This window comes from Melopsittacus undulatus, chromosome 15 (assembly GCF_012275295.1).
Source record: "Melopsittacus undulatus isolate bMelUnd1 chromosome 15, bMelUnd1.mat.Z, whole genome shotgun sequence".
Classification (NCBI taxonomy): Eukaryota; Metazoa; Chordata; class Aves; order Psittaciformes; family Psittaculidae; genus Melopsittacus; species Melopsittacus undulatus.
The window spans coordinates 3827847-3848497 of record NC_047541.1 but is presented as its reverse complement, the minus strand read 5'-3'; the positions used below and the strand labels follow the sequence as shown (position 1 = coordinate 3848497).

Sequence of the window (20651 nt, the reverse complement as noted above, 5' to 3'; positions counted from 1 at the left end):
TTGTGCAGCATCAGGACCAAGAGCCCTGCTTCATGCATGGCCCTGGAGCTGCACTGCTGTACCGGGGCCATGGTGCAGTGCGGTTGGGGACTGCTGTCCTGCACTGTGGCTCCTCTTGGGCTGGAGCTAGGCTGCAGTTTAGGCTGCACTTACCGGTGATGAGCTGGCACTGGGGTAGCTGCTGAGGCCTCCTGCTTGGTGCTGCCATGTGTAGGACCCTGCTCCCATCCCGTCCTTTGCCTCCTCTGCAGGCTGGCTCAGCAGGCAGCGGATTCACCGGGATGTATCCACAGTGCCCGGCTCCATCCCAGCCCTCGCACCACCTAAATCCCTGCTCGCTTCCACAAACACCCGCGTATAAACATAACCTTTATTGCACACAGCGCTGGGCTTTTTTTCATAGAAAAAGGTATTAACACATAAGCATTTGCAAATTGAAGCAACTCCTGCTGTTTTCAGAACAGTAAAATAGCATGCAATGTCTTGGAGACGTTCCTCTTCAAAACCACCAACGAGATCGGGGGGGAAAAAAAAGTCGCTGAGTCTTTCCTTGTGCCCTTTCAAAATGATGTGAAATATATATATATGTTTACATATATATTATCTTTTTAAATCTGTAACAGCAAATTCTTTGTGCCCTGGTTTCTTTTTCTGTTCGGAGAAGAAGAAAATAGCTTCATTTATACAAAAGAGTCCTTTTATGTACAAGTTTGTTAATTAAATATAAATGGCGCAGGGAAACGAGCAGCATCCGTGGCGGGCGGTCTCTGCGTGGTGCCTACACCAGCGTGTAGGACTTGGAGTAGGCTCCAGCCCCCTGTTTTTGAGACCTTCCTACCCCCGATGTGCTCATTTCTAGGAGCGAGTCCCTGGAGCCCCCCACTTTGGAGTGCGTGGGGCCCCGCTCGGCAGCGGGGGGCTCGGTGGTGGTGGGTGCCGGCGCGGCGCTGGCGCTGGGTGCGGCGGCGCTGGTGGTGCTGGGCATGGGCAGAGTCCTCTGAGGTAAGGTGGTTGCGGCAGGGGCCGGCGGGGGCAGCCCCAGGGGCTTGGTGCCGGGCTCCAGCGTGAGGTGCCGAGCGGGAGCAGGGTAAGCCCGTGCCAGCCCACGGATGGAGGCTTCCCGCGGCGGCACCACCGGGCACGGCTCGCTGCCCGGCTTGCGGAAGAAGGCCTCCGACTTGGCGTAGAGAGGGAGGTTGCAGTAGTCACCTGCGAGGGGAAGAGGAGAGGGTGAGGGGCTGCCGGACCCATCCAGACAGGGATGCATCTGCTGTGCAAGTGATGGTACAGGACCCTATGGTCTACATAAAGTGTTATAATCTCTAACTAATCGATTAGTTATCCCATAATGAAAAACAGCCCACTACATTAAAAACCTGTGCTTTTATATAGAGCAAGTTGTTACCCTGTAGTGAACTAGAGCTCAAACCACATCTATTGCATTCCGTCACATGTATGTTACAAGCCAGTGGTGTTGATGGTGGTGTATGACGTTGTGCTCTGTAACACAGCTGTGATAACGAGACATTTGCAATGGATTTGGTGTAAACACTTGTACTACATGGTAACCTGTGTTAGAGTGCATAGTGCTCATCACTATCATGGGGTATGTCATGTCCAGCACAACATTGTGCTCCTGGAAGTTATACTTATGCTGTATCAAAATAGATACTGTGCAGTGTTGTGTGATACAGCACTAGATACAACACAGACCTCTCATTGGTGTTGTCATTAATCCCTAAATGTAAAGGTGGATGGGGATGTGTACCTATGTAAAGTCCTGCAGGATCAGATTGTCTTCAGTGTCCTATAGCACAAATCAAAGAGCAGGGCTGTTTGTTGTGCTATGTGAGGGCCACGGTTACCGGTGGTGGGTTTATCTCAGAGGTGTCCTGCAACCTAAATCTGTGCTGTAACTAACCTGTTTGTAATGCTATACCAACACATGCCATTCTCTCTCATGCTTTTCTGATGCTTGCTGTAGGCTAGTGTGTGGTATATTGTCTAGTGGGCACTGTATTGTGTAAGTTGAGGTAGGGATCACATTGTATTCTGAATTACAGATTGTGCTTGCTGTATAAATTATCATCACAAACAGAAACTGTTTGTAGCCCATCTCTAGTGTGATGGATGGAAAAAAGAGGGGGGAGAAGAACTACAGAGGGGTTAAAGGAAGTAAGTTCCAGCAGGGAGCTGATGCGTCTTCTAGGCAATAACAAGCAATAAGGGGGAAACAGGAAATAAGGGGGAGGAATACAAGAGAAAAACAAACATGAAAACCAGGGAGGGATATGAGGGACCTGGGATGGAGTATTTATTGAAGAATAAAAACTAAAATGGGAGCGGATGCACAATGAATTGCTGAGTGTCAGGATGGAATATGAGGTAATAGGGGACACTGGGGGACAGTACTAATATGGGGATGATGTATTAGGGGCTGGGACTGAACACCAAGACATTGGGTGGAATACTCATCAGGCTGAGGAATGGGAATAAATACTGAGAAAACTGAAGGAGAAAAAGGAGTGAAACGAGATGGGAGCAAAGGAGAGGAGAAAAGAAACGGGAGGAGAAGGGAAGAGAAACAGAAGAGAACTGAGGGGAACTGAGGAGAAGGAAGTGAACTGAGGAGATTTTAAAAGAAAAGAGGAGGTTGAAGAGTTGAAGGGAAAACAATGAGAGAAGCGAAGAGAATTGGAGAGAGGTAAACTGGGGAGAGTTGAGGATAACTGAAGAGAGTTTAAGAGAAGACATTGAGGACAATTGAGGAAACCAGATTCTCTTCAGTTTTCCTCAAGTCTCTTAGATTCTCCTCTCCTCTCTTAGATTCGCTTCAGTTTTCCTCAATGTCTTAGGGAAGAGAACCTAAGAGAAGAGAGGAGAATCTTAAGAGAATTGAGGGAAACTGAAGAGAACTGAGGAGATTCTAAGAGAAAAGGAAACTCAAGAGAACTGAAGAGCATTGAGGAGAATTGAAGAGAATGTAACAGGAGAATTGTAGGAATTTAAGAGAACTTAAGAGCAATGTAGAAGATTGCAGAGAAGAGAATAGAACTGAGGAGAATTGAAGAGACTTTAAGAGGAGAATCAAAGAGAAGTGAAGAGAATTTAAGAGCAGAATTGTAGGGACTTTAAGAGGAGAATTGAAGAGAACTGCAGAGCATTTAAGGGAAATATTGTAGAGAAGAAGAGAATTGAAGAGGAAGATGAACAAAGGGAAGAGGAGCAAAGAGCAAAGAAAATATGAGGTGGAGACGAATGCAAAAAGTAGAAGTTGAGGGGAGGAGAAATAATTGTAACAATTCATGAGATTCTGAGTGGGTTCCATGGGGATCTTCTCTATGGTGTGTTGGGATCTGGGAAAGATTCCTGTAGAACTCTCAGCAATTCCAACACTAAACTTCACAAAACCTATCTATAGAATCATAGAACTGTTAGGGTTGGAAAGGACCTTAAGATGGTCTAGATCCAACCCCCGTGCCATGGGCAGGAACACCTCACACTAAACCATGGCACCCAAGGCTCTGTCCAACATGGCCTTGAGCACTGCCAGGGATGGAGCACTCACAACTTCCTTGGGTAACCCATTCCAGTGCCTCAGCACCCTTACAGTAAAGAACTCCCTTATATTTAACTTGAAGTTTCTCTCCTGCTCTCCACAGTGTGTGTAATCAGTGTGTTTGTCTCTGCATGCCACAGCACATCACCAGGATGCTCACACATCCGCACTACTTACTCTTGCTGGCGCGGTGCGGGATGGGGACGGCCACACTCTTGCCCCGCTCGCTGTCCTGGGGCTTGGGTGGGGAAGCAGTGAAGCGGCAGATGCCGGGCTCGGACGGGGTGCTCATGGAGGTCATGCTGTCAGCATTGTCAGTCGTGCCCGTGGTCATCTGGTCCGAGGAGCTGTCCGAGATGAAGCACTCGGTGATCTCGAACTTGGCGTGCTGCAGCTGCTCCTCCAGCTTGGCGTGCTCGTAGGCGCGTGCCAGCTCCTCGTAGGTAGAGGAGGCACTCTCTGTCGACACCATGCTGTTCCGGCCCTTGTCTGGGGAGGACAGGGTGCATCACATACCTGGGAAGGTCTCCCTTGCCGTATTTGTGAGCCTGGCCATCTGTCCCCAGAGCAGGGCATGAGCGTGCTGCTCGGGAGCCACCATAGAGGGGACCAGGAGACCTGCACATACATATGGTCTCCTCCCATCAGATTACTTGGAGCTAAAGGCTCAGAGCAGAGCCAGGAGGGCAGGGACACCACTGCCAGCTGCTCACAGAGGGCACAAGAGCCAAGGGTCCATTACCTGCATGTGTACAATTTATCACAGTGCTCGGTCTTCACTGGAAACACCAGCACATGTGTCAGTGCTGCTGCTTTCGGGCAGTAACATGCAGCTTTTGCACTGGAAGCCATGGTTCCATGCTCCCTCTGACTAACAGCAACCTGCTTCTGCTGTCACACCAATCTCATGGGTTGGGAACCACCAATGAGCCCACAGACCCCAATGATGGGAGCTCCTGGTGCTGCCATACCTGTGTCCTGAGAGAGGCTGGCACTGTAGCTGTCGCTCTCGGTGACGGTGATGCCGTGCTGAGAGCCCACTGTCCTCCAGTCCGAGGTGAGGGTCCGTGCTGGTGTGGATGCCTGGCACTTGGTGAGGGTCCACTGGCTGGAGTACCGGTTGCGGGTGCTGTGCGCAGACTTGACGCTCTTCCTTGACACAGGGTCTAAGGCACAGAGGTCCCAGTGTCACATGGGGGCTGTGCTCACCCACAATTGCCTTGTGCCCATATCCACACTGCTCCCAGCAACCCAACCGCAGTCACTTACTGGTGCCAGGGCGGATGTCAGACATGTCAATGAGGGGCCCCGTGTTCTGGATCAGAGCAGGATGATGCAGGGAGACACCCGTGCAAAAGCTCTGGGGATTCACTGCCTGGCTGAACTCTGTGTCAGTCACTGGGATCGTGGCTTTGTCATCCCCTGGGGGAAGAACTGGAGCTCAGATCCCTTGGGTTCCCCACGACACACAGGGACTGGGGATTTGCCTCCAGCCACAAGATGCAGCCAAGGAGATGGCAGCAGCCAAGGGGAACAGGACCACAGGCTGCATCCTGCCTGCCCCTGCGGACACCGCAGGCTTCTCAGGGCCATGGGATGGCAGCCGCATCCCCTCTGCAGGCAGGGGCTCCACGGCACAGGGAACACAGGGTCCTTACCCAGCTGTTTGATGCCCTCCTTGTCCTCGATGAGCAGCTGCACCCTCGGGATGTCGATGTGCAGGCGGGGGCCCTGCGGGGGCCCCTTCACCGGCGTGTCGAAGCTGCGGTTGTTCTTGCTGTGAGGTAAGAGGGACGCACACCCGGCCGTTACTGGGGAGAGCAGGGCTGGGGCTGGCACCAGCACCCGGGGCTCAGCTCCGGGCAGTGGGAGCTGCTGTGCTATCCAGACACCAGCACAGCCTTCCCGGTCTGAGCCCAAGGAGGGCTGGGAGTGAGGCAGGGCTGAACCTGGGCTTAAAAGCATTAAGGATGGCCCCCACCAGCCAGCCTTCCCCCCCACCTGCAGCTCAGACCTACCTGATCAGCATCTCAGCCAAACTCTTGGCATCTGTGCAGGAGACACAAACAAGAGGGAAAGGGTTTGGGTTTGCTTGGGGTTTAAGGTGTTTTAAGCTGTTTGAGGATTTTTAAAGGGTTTTTTTAGGCTGTTTTAGGGGGTAATAAGGATGCTGTTAGGGGCCTACAAGGATGCTGGGGAGGGACTCTTCATTAGGGAATTAGTGATAGGACAAGGAGGAATGGGTTCAAACTTAAACAAACAGTGGAAGTTTGGATTGGATATAAGGAAGAAAGTCTTTACTGTAGGGGTGGTGAGGCACTGGAATGGGTTGTCCAGGGAGGCTGTGAATGCTCCATCCCTGGCAGTGTTCAAGGCCAGGTTGGGCAGAGCCTTGTGTGCCATGGTTTAGTGTGAAGTGTGTCTGACCAGGGCAGGGGGTTGGAACTGGATGATCTTAAGGTCCTTTCCCACCCAAACCATTCTATGACTCTATGCACCAAGCCAGTCCAGGAGAGCAGAGCTCTGCACCTGGTCCCATGCACCGTATGTGCCCCATCTCACCCCGAAGCCTCTTCAGCCGCTTCTCCTTCCTCTTCTTGCGGATGATGAAGAGCAGCGCTACCCCCAGCGTGGCCAGGATCACGGGGCAGGCGATGGTGAACAGCTTCTTCACGTCGTCCCCCTCCCCTTGTGCAGACTTGATGGGCGGGATGGTGCCTGTGGCAGGGGCGCAGGGTCAGCGCCACGGGAGCCCCCTCCTCGCCATGGTGCCCACCCCGTCCCCACTCACTGCCATCGTAGTCCAGCGTGGCGAACTGCGCGCTCTCATTGCCGCAGCCGGCGCTGTTGCAGGCCTTCATGCGGAGCTCATACCACGTAGCCTCACGCAGCTCCGTCAGGAACACCTCGCTGGAGCTGTTGGTGCGCAGGCTCTGCCAGACCCAGTTGCCCTTGGGCCGGTATTCCAGCACGATGGCAGTGATGGGGCAGCCCCCGCTGCTCCAGCCCTGCAGGTTCAGCCTGGCGTGCGTGGAGTTGATGTGGGTGAAGAGGTGCTGGTCCTTGCTGAAGGAGGGCTCTGCGGGAGAGGAGCGTCAGGAGGGATGCGGGAGGGAGGGCACCGCAGGGACCCCATGGGCCAGGCTCACCTCTGCCGTGGGTCTTGGCCTCGATGATCTCACTGATGCGGCCAGCCCCGACGCTGTTCTTGGCCGCCAGCTTCACCTTGTACCAAGTGCCGCACTTGAGGCTCTCTAGCTTGAAGGAGCGCTCCGAGGAGCTGATGAACACGTCCTTCCACTCCTCGCTGTTGTCCACAGAGTACTGGAGCACGAAGCCTGTGGGAGCGAGGATGGGGTGGTCACCTCTGGGCACACAAGGTTGATTTAAAGGCTGGACTTGATGATCTTAAGGGTCTTTTCCATTCTAGTAGAGTCTATGATTCCAGGCAGGGCAAAAGAAGGGGTTACCACATGGGTACCCTGCACCCACCTTGGGGACATCCCATGGCAAAGTCCAATGCACCCTTGCAGTGCCAGAGTGCCTGTTACACACCATTTCCTACCCAACTGTATGCACCTGAATGGTGATGGAAACACAGCCCTGCACTCCTACACTACTGACACGGGTCACAGTTAGCCCAAAACCATGAGCAGGGTGAGCTGCTGCCCTGCAGCCTGAATAGAGGTCAATTCATCTCCCTGCTCTGCCCACCACGCAGGCCAAGGCAGGAGCCACGACCCAGCACAGCCCCTTTGCTCTGTTACAAACAGGAGTGTGAAACGTGATTGAGCAGTGCAAGGCTATAAAGGGAAAGGCAGAATTAACTGGCTCCCTTGGGAAGCTCTAGGAAGTTGCCTCTGTCACTGTGTGCCGCCTCCTCTCCCGTGATTACGAGTATTAGGAAGCACAGTGTGTCCCAGGTGAACCAGCCTGCTACACTGCTGACAACAAGACGCCTGCACATGGCTTGCAGGGTTTCCCAGGAAGAAGCTCACGCTCCTGGCTTTGGGCAAGGGATACACACTGGGAACATCAGTGCTCCCCATGGCAGCACATCTCTGCTGCCCACCTGCTCTGGCCTCTTTGACTGTACAAAACCCCAGCATTTGATGGTGCATTGACAGATGGGGCTATGCTTGCAGGTTGTTTTGCCAAGCCTCAGAAATAGCAGGGAGGAGCAGGCTTCATCCTTTGTGGTGCATCACAAGCTGCACAGTGCAGAGCTTGCAGGACCGCTCTGTGTGCTAGCACCACTGCGGCAATGCCAAAGGACCCATGTGAAGGCAGGCTTGTGCCTTTCACCAGCTCCACCATCATCCAGCTCTGGCAGAGTGCTGCTAAGGGAAGTGATGCTCTTCAGCACCAAGGCTTTCCTATGGCTGGACCTTCTCAGGGTGGCACAGGTCTCCCCATGAGGACGCTTTCCACCCATGTCCAAACCAGCTCTGCCACCCCACACCACCCACAGCGCTGGCACCCGTTATTTATTTACCTTGGACATGCAGCCTGGTTTTAATGTTTCTAATCCAATTATAACCAAATTTATCAACAGAGTCGGCTGGAGTGAAAGCTGCTGGCTGGGGAGATTTGCTTGTAATTACTTTCATGCTTTTAATTAATTGTAAGCGAGGTCTCCTTCCTCGCTCCCTGCTCCCCCCTCCGCGTGCAGCTGCTTCAACGTATAATTCATGAGATGAAGCAGAGCAGAAAGGAGGCTCTGGAAAGCAGGGATGCTCCTGGAGCCCCTCAGCCTGACAGGGACTGCAGGGGGGACAAATCCTGCCCTGATGGGATCAGACTTGCACAGTGCTGGGGACACAAAGCAGCCACTGGGGATGGCTCTGGTCCCCAGCACCTGAACAATTAGTGACACATTCTTTGTTACCTGCTTCAGTCCCTTACCCTAAAGACCTTGCAGCCCCCTACAAGCTAAGAAGCATCAACCTTATCCTGGAGTGTTTCCAAGAAGGGGAAACTGAGGCACAGACACACAAGTTCATGCTCAGCCTGAAAACATGCACCACGAGCCTTGTCCCCTAGTGCCAGGCCCAGAGGCACTCTCTGCTCTGGGATGGGTGCTGTGGTGCTGGTGCCAGCCCCATTGCTCGCAGCAGCCATACCTCGGATGGAGCTGCCCCCGTTGTCCCCAGGAATCCAGGCCAGTGTGATGGATGATGCTGAGGTCTTGGACACGGTCAGGCGGGGCTGGTCTGGGGGCACTAGGGAGGAAGGAAAAGCCCATGAGCATCATGCATGCTGACAGTGCCCTTTATTGTGCCCCCTGAGAGGAAACACCAACAGGACCTTCTCAGCCCAGGACCATGAGTGCCAACCCTGCAGTGCTTTACCCCACCAAGAGCAGTGGATGAGCCAGAGCACAGGCTCATTGCGCTGTCTGGGAGATGGAGCATGTCCCCTTGCTCCCAGATGCACCCATGGGACCATAGGCTCCCCCTCGCCCAGCACCCCTCACCTTGGACCAGCAGGTTGATGATGATGGTGTCGAAGCCCCATGTGTTGGTGGCGGTGCAGGTGTAGTACCCTGAGTCCTCTGCTTTCACCGAGCGCAGCACCAGGGTGCCGTTGGTCTGGATGAGGCGATGACCATCCACCGTCACTGGGATGGCAGAGTCCTCGCTGCCGACAGAGAGGAGGGCACATCAGCCATGCACAGCAAGGGGGCAGCCCCTGGGCTGTGACAGCACCCTCGGTACCTGTCCTTGGTCCACTTGATGGCAGGGACTGGCTCCCCAACAGAGTTACATGGCAGCCTCACATCCTTCATCCATGGGGTGGTGACGGTGCCTCCGAAGGAGATGATCTTGGCAGGCGCTTGGGGGCAAGGAGGAGGTCAGCATGGTGGGCAGGCCCCATGCATGGACCCCCCAGCGTTAACCAGAACTGAGACTGCCCAGGCACGAGTCATCCCTGCTGCAGTCAAAGCAACCCTATGGACAGGGGGCAGCGGACACAGGGTGTGTGTCCCCCCACGAGCCGGTGCCCCCCAGGTACCTTTCCCAGCAGGCTCAATGGTGACCTTCTCGCTGATGTTGCCGCGGCCGGCGGAGGTGACGGCAGCCACCCAGAGCATGTACTGCTGCCCACGGTTCAGGTGTGCAATGCGGTAGTAGAGCTGGTCAGGGCTGGTCTCGTACTCACTGGGGGCCTAAGGAGAGGGAAACAGGAGAAGGTACAGCCCCTGTGGGACCCTCACCCCATCACCCTCAGCTCGGGCACCCCAGGAGCATCAATGCAGGCCAGTGCTTGAGGTATCGGCAAGGAAAAGCTGCCTGGGGGCCAGCTGCTTGCATCCATCCCATCCCATCAAGGTGCTGCAGGTTTGCTCACAAGCAGCAGTCCGGCTCTGCATGGGCTCACCTCCTGCATGGCCCTCAGTGCCTGTCCCCAACCCCATGGTGCTGCTACATGGGTACAGAGGCTGTGCGCAAGCACCATGACCAATCTCCATCCCATCAGGGCCAAAACCACCCTGCCCCAAGCCCAGCCCTGCTCCACCACACTGGCACCAAGCAGGGGATGGGTTGTTCCCCTTTTCAAGGGATGGATGAGGTATTCCTGTGTGCACACGGGTATTTGTGCATTCACCATCCTCAAACGCGTGCCCTTGCGGTGCCACAGATGTAAAAGCACCCCACAAGCAGACACCCATGTGAATACTGGATATGATACATCAGGTTTTTTACCCAAATGACAGTTTTGACAAGATGCCAAGAAAACAATATCGGATCCCAGCGGTTTTACCAGTTGCTTTGATGAAAAGATTATGTTGCCCTGGAAACCAGAGGCTCACATAGTGAAATGAGTTTGAGAAAGAGCTTTTGATAAGCACTAGTCTGCAGACCTCCCATCAACCTCTCCCTCTCAATGGAGTGATGGGGCCAGGTCTCACTTCTGTTTCATTTCTGGTCAGCTGCTGGCACATTTCCCCTTCTGAGGAGGGTAGATGCCAGAGAAAGGGAACAGACAATGGCACCATGCCCTGATGCAGTGTCCACCGGTGCAACTCTGCACTGCACGGGCCCAAGGCACCTTTGTTGCTGCTGCTGCCTGGCATCAGCCCTCCATACAGTCCTGCTTGGCCAGCTCCGGTACACCCTGATCATTCCCCATCCCCATCCCCATCCCGTACCGGCTGCCCGGAGCCGGGGCTGGAGCAGAAGATGGTGTACTTCCGAATGATGCCGTTGGGCTTGGCTGGTGGCAGCCAGGACACCACCACACTGCTGGCAGAGGACGGGACAGCCTTGATGCCGGCTGGAGGACCTGGAACTGGAGAAGGGAGGAATGAGGCAGAGGCAGAGGGAGGTCTCTGAGGTGTCTGCAGCACAGGCTCTGGTTTATAAACCGTGATTGGCTTTTAATGGCATCTCCTGAATCTGCCCGAGTGGCTCAGCCTCACCCTGCTCACTGTGCTCCCACAACATCTGGCTCTTTCCAGGACACCACAGCAGCCGTGGGCCTGGGAAACGCTCTGCCACCGAGCTAATGGTGTTAAAGTAGGGCAGGCAGGGGTGTAAATATTTAACTACACGCACTTAAGGGAAAGGAAACAAAAGGGAAAGGGAAATGCCCTGCCCATGGCTGTGCACAGGGGTTTCCTCTGGGATCCCGCAGCATCCCAGCCCTTCCTTTGTGGGTATAGCGCTGTGGCACGAGCAAGTGCTCCCATCCCCTGGCACTGGCACACTGCAGCCCCAAGTGATGGCAGCAGGACCCGAGCGGGCTGGGGACAACACCACTTACTGTCCTCCTTGGTCTGGATGTAGAGCACGCTGCTGCGGACGCCGTCGCCAGCCTGGGTGTACGCCAGCACCTGCACGCTGTAGTTGGTGAACTTCTCCATGCCCCGCAGCTCCACGCGCTCACGTGTGGTTGTGATGTTCTGCATCTCACCCCACTCTGCGGGCACACAGGTCCCGTCAGCCCCATGCCATCACCCATCCGTGTCCCACACACCTCCCAGCGCTCACCTCCATCCATGTAGAGGGACCAGAAGATGACCCTGTATCCCTTGAGCACCCCGTTGAGGGTGCTGCGTGGGGGCTCCGACCAGGAGATCACAGCCACATCTGACGTGATGGAGATGGCCCGCACGTTCTCGGGGGGCTGGCTGGGAACTGAGGAGGGGATGAACAGGGAGGACATGATCTAATGTAAAGCATCCTTGCCCACAGCAAGGGTGTTGGAACTGGGTGATCTTAAGGTCCTTTCCAACTCAAACCATCCTATGATTCTATGGCAATCAGCAGGAGGATGGAAGGGAAGCATGTGCTGGCAGATGCTGTGCTAAAGGAGCAGTGTCCCATGGGTCAACCACCCCAATTGCACCCTATCATGCTGCTGCTCCCCCTCTTCCCCAGCTGCTCGAGCCCCTGCCCAGTACACTGTGCACTATGTGTTGGTTTGCCTCCAATGCACAGTTTCACTCCTCCTGGACCATGGAGGTGGGTGCAAGCCCTGTGCTCACAGGGATGGGGAAGCTGAAGGGACACACTGTGCTTCCCAGAGAGGAGAGAGTGGGATTGCTGGCTGGATGTGAGGTAATTAGATCCCATTGCCCCCTAAGAGGTAACTCTAATTTTTATGGGCATTTAAATGATAATACATCACCATAACGATCTGCTTTGAAAATGGTTATTGTTTCATATTACTTAGGTGCAAAAATATAAGCACCATGTAATTAGGGACAGAGTATAATAAACTAATACAGATAGTCCTTTTGAACAAAATGAAGGTAATATAATTACGGGAAAGACACTATTGCTAAAACAGGGCCCTTGAATACCCCAGGAGGAGTGCTAATGCAGCCAGGAAATGATCATGGTTTGACAGGCTAACGAGAGCCTTAATTAAGTATGAAAAACTGCAGAGCAAATGCACCACAAAACTTTTTCCTCCTTGTTTTTAAAGGGGCTGAGGCCACCGGTGATCCCCCCCCGACAGAACCCCCCTGGCACTGTGGCAGTGTCCAAATCCACCTGAGTGCACCAGAAAGACAGTGCTGAGGGTGTCCTGGCAGGGAGCATGCACACCCATACAGTCAGCCCACAGCTGAGCGCTGCTGGTGGGGAACAGCCTGCTTAGGACAGGGCAGGGAGGCCCCAGGGTGGATTTGGTACCCGGAGCAGGGATGGATGGAGCAGGGATGGATGGAGCAGGGATGGATGGAGCCTTACCGTCCTCCAGCGTGGTGGCATTGATCTCACTGGACGATGGCCCCGTCCCCGCACGGTTGAACGCCTGCACCACCACCCCGTACTGCGCGAACTTCTTCAGGTTGTCCAGTGTGTAGACCTCACTGTCGCCCGTGGCCTTCATCTCCACGATGCTGTACTGCCCATTGCTGCCAGGGCTGTTCTCCCGGTACCCGATCTGGTAGCCACGGATCACCCCATTCTGCAGCTCCTTCTTTGGTGCCTAAAGGGTGCAAGGGGCAGCAGTGTGATGCAGGGCTCCCCTGCCTCAGCCACCTTTACCCAATGCTGTCAGGTTTTCTCTCCCCAGACAGCTCTTGGCTGCACATGCTGAGTGGCAGAGCAGTGATAACAAAGATCCAGCTTCCTTGCAAAAGAGGAAAGTGATGTGTGCCTCCAGCACCATTCCCTGGCTGCAGCAGCTCAATGGCAAGAGGAAAAAACCCTCCAGTCTAACAGCCTTAAAAACGCGCAAGGCCAGGTTGAGATCAATCTTAACAATATTTCTCCAAAGCATTAAGAAATCAATAGGGTTGATTGCAAATTGATGTCACAAAGCCAGGGAGATCCATCTTGCTGAAATACTCTTCAACCAAAGTGACTTATCTTTCAAGTGAACTTTATCTTTCCATTAATCTGTCTTTCAGTGCTTAAGGGGAGGGGGAGAAGCTGGAACCCCCAATTTATTGACTTACCGGTTCGTTACCAAGTCCTAACTTTATAATCAATTTTAGTTTTCATTAGGCAGCTTTGGAAAAATAAATCCAATTCTAAGTTTTATTGATCTCTGCTCAAACACTTCTCATCCCAGTGTCTGCCCTTTTACGTATTTACCCTCGCTCCCCCATGGAATCCTATGAGATAACGAGCTTGTTATATATTGTGATAAATAGAGGCCCTGTGCAACGAGCCGAGCTCACACCCAGCCTCCAGGCTTTCATTTCATTGCACCAGTGACACACGGCCAGGTCCCAGCACAAGCCACCACTGCAGAGGCTCAGGATGGCATCTGCTGCTGCCCAAGTGCCCATGCCCAGGAATGCCCCATCCCACCCAGCCCTGCTCACCTTCCAGGTGACTTGGATGCTCTGGGATGTCATTGGCTGCAAGGTGACATCCATGGGAGGCCCATCAGGAGCTGTGGACAGACAGACCCAAGCGAGCACATTGAGCAGCATCAGGGAAAGGACCTTCTCATCAGGAAATACTGGCTTCAGGATTGCTGTGCCACAGCCAGATTCCTTCACACAACCCCTGCCCACCAGCCCCTGTGCCCATGCTGAGAGCGGTACCTGCTTCCTCCGTGCTGATGGTGAGCTCCTTGCTCGGCTCGCTGCGCCCGATCTTGTTGAAGGAATACATGCGGATGCTGTAGACGGAGGCAGGGTGCAGGTCCACAATGTTCGCCTGGTTGATGGTTGGGGAGATGTTGCGTGTAGACTGCTTGAAATCCCAGGAATCTGGCAAAGCGAGGTGGGAGGATCAGCACCCGCATCCCACCCCGGGGTCCGCAGCACTGAGAGAGCCATGCTCAGGTAGGTGAAGTCCCCAAGCACCTCCAGCTTTCATCTCCAGCCTCCACAGAGAGGTGCTGCTTCCCCCTCCTCGCTGTTGTGCAGGCTGGGGCTGGCTTTTGCAAATATTGTCTCTTTTAATATTCCCTTTCAAATGCTCCCATCCAACAGGAATTAACATATTTCATTAATGCTGCTCTCTCCTTTCTTCATCAAAGGCACCGGCATGCAGACTGTTCCCCCGGAGGTGCCAGGACACCATGCCATGGGGAGGGGAGGAAAGGGGAGGTTGGCCATCACCTACCTGACTTGTTCTTGTACTCGATATCGAAGCCGGTGATGATGCTGTTGCCATCAAACCGCTGTGTCCATCGCAGGTTCATACTGCGGGCCTTCACCTCGCGGATCTCCAGCTCTGGTGGGTCAGGGGGCTCTTGGGGACACAGGGGCAGGTGAGACAGGGAGAAAAGCCTCCAGGATCAAGGGATGCCCGCAGTGAGGCTCTGCACCCAGGGGCTCACACATAGAGGAATGAGTACCTTGGACGGTGAGCTGGATCAAGCCTCTGTCCTCACCATAGGAGTTGATGGCATGACACGAGAAGAAGACCGAGTCCCCACGGTCAGCTGGTTTCAGCTGTGAAGGTTTCAGGGACCAGTTCAAGCTGAGCTGCCCTGAACACCATACCCCTGCCTTCCCCCAGTGCTGCAGCCTGCTCCCAGCCCTGCAGGACGTGTGCCCATGGAAGCAGGTCACCCTCTAAACCTCCCATCCCCTGACTCAGACCCATGCAAGGCACCAGGCAGCCCAGGTGGGTGCAAGACCCAAGCCCTCACCTTGAGGGTGGAGATGACCTCGTCTCCGTTGTCCTTGGTGGTGATGGCATAGCGCATGTTGCGGTCGGGGTCGATGACGGTGTCGCCCTTCTCCCAGCGGATGATGATGGGCCGCTCGCCCCGCGCCGTGCAGTTGAGCTCCTTGGTCTGCCCCTTGATGGCGATGGTGGTGTTGGGGTGGGAGGTGATCATGGCTGGGACTGCAGGGAGGCAGGGGGTCACCGGGGGAACACTGTGGTTGCCCGGTGGGCTGGATGCGGGTCTCAGCAGGAGGCCACGCAGCCCGGAGCGGAACCGTCTCGCTGCATTATACAGCTCAGCATCATAAAATAATGAAGCAGATAAATTTTATAATGCATAGCATTACACCGGGGTAGACAATAAAACGTGAAAGACAAATAACCAAGCGCACACTATAATGAAGAGAAAGCCTCCAGTCTGAGACGTGCGGGTATGAATTATTGACTAAGGTTTTACACTCCCGAGGATGAGAGGAAGAATGTTTTCCATCACGGATTTGCATAATTCACTCATATAAACCTGGGCAGAATATAGAGTGCCATTTCACATCAGCAAGGCCGCCTTTGCATTGCAGATACCACTGATTTTGTTTTACCCATAGCCACCCCCATACACTAACGAGGATGATGGGGACCCCCACACCATGCTCACCACCCGATGGGCTGCAGCACCCAGCATGGGTGCATCCCAGGGCTGCCCAAGCAGCATGGTCAGGAATGGCCCTGGGGACAGCACAAGCCCCTTGATACCCCCAGCCCTGGCATGAAGCTGCTTCCTCCTGTCCCCGTGTGCTGTGAGGGGTGGCTCACTGCTCCGAAGGCAAGCCCTGGCGCTGCCCCTGTGCCATGCAGTGGGACACCCATGGTGTGCACCATGGGCTGGGGGGCCAGGGCAGGCTGGGTAAGCAGAGAAAAATGTAATGCATAAACAAACAGTGCTGCTGAGTCCCGCAGTAATATATGGTAATGACGATCCGCAGAGGCAACACACACTGTTATAATGGGACACAAGAGGCTCTAATGAGCTACGACTCCTCGGCTTTCTGTGGCAATGTAATTCAATTAACAGCTAAGGAAACCTTTCCTCCCCAGCGCTGGTGTTTGAGAGGTGCAGGGCAGGCACCCACATGGCTGGGACAGAGTGATGCCCAGTGTGGTGCCCGCTGGCAGTGCCCCATAGCAACCCTGCCCCGAGGGCCTGCGAGCAAAGAGCAGGGATGCTGGGGCAGTGCTTGGACACACAGTGCAGGGCACGGCAAACCGAGGGCTACAAGGAACAGAGCAAGGCTTCTCCTGGCTCTGCCCCATCCTGTCCTAGGATCCACAGCCTCTTCCCTCAGCCCCAGTGGCTCTGCAGCCTGATGCCAGGGCTATGCCAGGGAGAGGGGCACCGCTCCCATGCATGCAGCCTTCCTCTAGGCCAGGCTGAGGCCAGTGCGGTGCAGAGGGTGTGCATGGCCACAGCGGCCAAAGGGACAGGACAGGGCTGCAGCCATGGAGGCACCAGCTCCTTCCCGGTGAGCAGCAGCCCCAGGAGAGGAGCTCCGTTTCAGGCTGTGCTTCACTGAAATGCATTTATTGATGTTTGATTAAAAGCAGCTCCTCGGATGTAAACAGATCAACCTCCCTCGATTGCCAGGGTCCCAGGAGAGCGGCACACAGTCCAGAGCAGGGGAAGCAGCAGAGAAAGCCATTAGAAAACCCCAACCAGCCATGCAGACAGCACAGACCAGGGTGCAGAGGCAGCACCTCTTGCACTCCGGTACTGGACACATGCCCTGGAGCAGCTCTGCTGCTCACAGAGGGACAGCATCACTTGGGACTGAGCACAGGACCCTCTGAGGACTGCACCTCAATAATGCTGGCTCCTGGCTGTCAGATCCAGGTCAGTGCTGCTGTGCAAACAGGCTTCACTCAAGCAGAGCCTCCGATGCTTTCTGTCCCCCCCACACCAGGCCCTTTCCACTGCCCTGCCAAGCATCACTGCCTTGTTAACAAGGCCCCGACAAGAGGCTGGTCCTGCTTGCTGGGCAGAGATAAGCCTGGCTACAAAGAGAGTCACCAGCTCGCTCTGACATACTGCATGGGGCTGGGGCTGCTCTGCAGCCCTGATGACAACTGAATGAGAACGGTGACAAGGGTGACAAGGGCTGTGCTTCCCTTGCCCCCCCTTCTCTTGTTTGGAGCCAGCTCTGTGATGTTAATTTGATTGCACCCATTTCAGCTTCCTTTCTACACTGATTAGCTGAGCTCCACCTGAAGCATGAGATTAATTCAAATTGCATGGAAGCAATCAGTTATGCTCTTGCTGTTCAGCAGCACACCTCCAGACATGGCTGTGCCCATAACACACGGGCAGCTGCCCTTCCTCCAGCACACCAGCCAGACCCGCTCACCCAGCATCACGGCAGGATGGGTTAGAGGATCCCCCTCTCCAAGCATTGCCACCACTCCGGCAGCGCTGCACAACCAGGATGTGACCCTGCCCATCCCACATGCTCTGCTCTCAGCACCAGGGGAGGCATGCAGCCATGTGCTAAATGGCATTTATCATGCACCAGTGGTCTCCTCACCTGCGCCCTGTGTTCGCCCAGGTTCACACTCCCATCCTCCAGCATTCACCTGACAGACTCTGATGATCCCAGACATGAGAGCCTGAGTGTGTTACCCAGGGAACCCCCATGGGCTGGACCAAAGCAAGTGCTTTGGGCTGGGACACCCACAGTTACACTCCTGGAGTGGTACAAAGCTGGGCAGCTTTCCTTGTCCATCACCTGATGGCGCAGCTGCCAGTGCTCTGCAAGGACTGCACTCACTTGTCTGAAGCATGATGTGGGTGCCTTGGCTTGCCTCTCACAGCCCATCGCTATGGTATTGGGGTAGGGGATGTGCAGATGGGGGCTGGCTGCTCCTGTCTCCCTTGCTGACCACCAGCACCCGTTGTTTGGGCTCTGATTCACTTCCATTTAACTCTGTCCGCAGTGGCCTGGCTTCCCAGGAAAGCCAGTGCTGAGATCACTTTAATTGGCCTGACATTTCACTAAACAAACAAAGATCCCACACCGAAACAAACCAAAGAGCCCCATATAATGCTTAATTGGCTGTGGCGCTTTGTCTACCTATTCATCCAACCCTGTTCAAAGGCGTCGAGGGCTCCAGGAAATGGAAAAGCACATGCATAATAAGGTTACGTGCTATTCAAGTCAGCAAGCAACCTGTCCTGGGATGCAATTACAGCGGATAGCAGGGACAAGGCAACAGTTCAGGCTCGAGACTTCTGCACGCTCGCTCGGGATTAATCGCCTCGACTTTGTACCTGCTCCTCATTGAAGTGCCTTGTTTGAAGTGGCTCAGTTTGATTCATCAGTCAGTGGGATAAATTACACAGCGGATGGGGAGCAGACACCGGGGGAAGCAGGAGGGGACAGGCACCAAGAGAAGCACCCCAGAACACAGCACTTGGCTGCACTCTGGAGAAGCACAGGAGCTGCCTGAGAGCAAGTGTGAGGCTGGTCCCCCCTCCATCACCTCCTTTTTGAGGTCTGAATGCTCACAGCACCAGCAATCCAAACAAACAGAGAGGAGCTGGAGATTATGCATTCCTCTGGTAGCAGCAGGAGAGGAATCCAATAATAAGCGCAGCTTAAACATGGTGTCTAGCAATACTTGCCAGCCCATCCCTGTCAGAGTAGCTCAGCTATTTCCTTTCCTTCTGGATGATGTAGATTGATTGCTCGGTTTTATTAAAGACAAAGTGTGTTTAATACTGAAAGGGAAGCAGGTCCCTGGAGGAGCAGAATCAATGCCCACCCCTGGCCACACATCGATCGTGGGGATGCGCGGTCTGAGGCCAGAGCCAGGCTGGTGCAGCAGGAACCTTTGGCAGGGCTCTGTTCACAAACACCCACCCCACAGCCACAGCCACCTTCACCAGCACACTCTGCTCCCCCCGGCACAGCCCTGGCTACTTACTCTTCACGGTGAGAAACATGGACTTGCTGATGTCTGTGCCCACGCCGTTGCTGGCCTGGCAGAGGTAGTAGCCAATGTCCTCCTCCAGCACGTGGCGGATGAGCAGGGAGCTGTTGGGCAGGATCTGGATGCGGCCCGTGAGGGGTATGGGATGGTACTGCTGGGGGTTGCCACTTCCTAGGAGGGGACACAGAGCACCAGTGAGGCACTGTGCTGAATGGTGTGGTCCCCACCCTCGCTACTGTGTCTCACCCCTACCTTTTGCGTGTTTCCACATGACTTTCGGAGGGGGGTAACCATCAACGGAGCAATTCAGCACCCCAGCTTTTCCGTAAATGCCATCTTGGTTGTTGGGTTGCACCACAAAACGAGGAGGCACTAATTGGAGAGAAGAGATGGTCACTGTAGCAGGAAACCCATCAGTGCCATGCAATTCCTCCCTGCTTGCAGGCACACGGGTGCCCTGGCTCAGCCTTGCTCCTCGCCCTCCCTGCCTCCTGCTGTGCCTCCTCTGCAACCAGAGAACAGTGTTATCTCCTTCTACCCTTATTACTTATCTCTGCTCCCAACCCCTTGGTGTCCACCCTCCACGCAGCAGTGTCAGGACCAAGCTGGATGCGCCCCATGGCACTCACCACGCACGATGAGCTGCCGCTCCCGGCTGACTGTGGCAGCGTCATTGCTGGCAATGCAGGTGTAGTTGCCATTGTGCTTGAGGGACACACTGGAGATCTGCAGGGAGCTCATGAACTCCTTGCTCTCAATGGTGACGCCGGAGCCAGAGAGGATGACGTGCCCGTCCTTCCTCCAGGTGATGTGGATGGGCATGTCCCCGGAGGACACCACGCAGGGGATGTAGAGGAGCTGCCCGATGGAGGCTGGAGGGAACTCGAAGGGCTGGATCAGAGGTGGGACTGTTGAAGGGAGAGGCAGAGCACACTGCAGAGCCCAAGCAGGGGTGGGCTGCAGTGGGGCTTGGGGGAGAGCCTGCCCAGAAATTAAGGCAGAGAACAGCACAAGACTTCTCCCACTGTGCTAAGAGCAGGATGGAGAAACAGTGACCTACAGAGCAGAGCAGGCCCTGCTCTGGGGATGCCCCGGCCACCCCCTGCATGTGCCGGCTGAAATTCCTCCTCAGCATTTATCTGCTTGCAGAAAAAGCAATCATTAGATGGATGCTCTTCTTAAAGGCACCGGATTCAGAACCAGCCATTATCTTTCTGATAACTTAATTAGGCAACCGCAGCATCTCTGGCAATGTGGGAGGGGGAAGAAAGCGGAGAGAGGGAGACAATTAGCTCAGCACCTGGAAGATGAGATCCTCTTTCCGCAGTCTCCCTAATTAAATTAGCAGGCTGCCAATTGTCCCTTCAGCAGACACGAGCTGCCCTCTTGTACAGGCAGAGCAGCAGCTCCCTGCCCAGCCCTGGACTCCCATCTCCACCCCATGCCCAGCCCAGCAAAGGTCTCTGCTCCGGGGCTCTGCCTGACCCCACACTGACCAGGCAGCCCCTGCGCCTTCTCCAGCTATA

General features: G+C 54.8%; 1 protein-coding gene across 1 annotated transcript in view; it reads right to left on the bottom strand.

The window, feature by feature from the left end:
* Positions 1-778: 778 nt before the first annotated feature.
* DSCAML1 (DS cell adhesion molecule like 1) overlaps positions 779-20651 on the bottom strand; it is a 90906-nt gene continuing 71033 nt past the window's right edge. The window contains exons 9-33 of the mRNA XM_034069527.1: positions 19755-20033; positions 19378-19497; positions 19120-19296; positions 15128-15327; positions 14831-14927; positions 14596-14724; positions 14070-14237; positions 13845-13915; positions 12760-13000; positions 11554-11700; positions 11327-11482; positions 10713-10852; positions 9575-9728; positions 9277-9394; positions 9036-9199; positions 8683-8781; positions 6709-6897; positions 6351-6638; positions 6122-6277; positions 5578-5608; positions 5218-5336; positions 4829-4981; positions 4531-4725; positions 3737-4048; positions 779-1209 (exon numbers count right to left, since the gene is read on the bottom strand). Coding sequence (XP_033925418.1) covers positions 779-1209; positions 3737-4048; positions 4531-4725; positions 4829-4981; positions 5218-5336; positions 5578-5608; positions 6122-6277; positions 6351-6638; positions 6709-6897; positions 8683-8781; positions 9036-9199; positions 9277-9394; positions 9575-9728; positions 10713-10852; positions 11327-11482; positions 11554-11700; positions 12760-13000; positions 13845-13915; positions 14070-14237; positions 14596-14724; positions 14831-14927; positions 15128-15327; positions 19120-19296; positions 19378-19497; positions 19755-20033 — 4334 coding nt within the window. The remainder of the gene's footprint in view (positions 1210-3736; positions 4049-4530; positions 4726-4828; positions 4982-5217; positions 5337-5577; positions 5609-6121; positions 6278-6350; positions 6639-6708; positions 6898-8682; positions 8782-9035; positions 9200-9276; positions 9395-9574; positions 9729-10712; positions 10853-11326; positions 11483-11553; positions 11701-12759; positions 13001-13844; positions 13916-14069; positions 14238-14595; positions 14725-14830; positions 14928-15127; positions 15328-19119; positions 19297-19377; positions 19498-19754; positions 20034-20651) is intronic.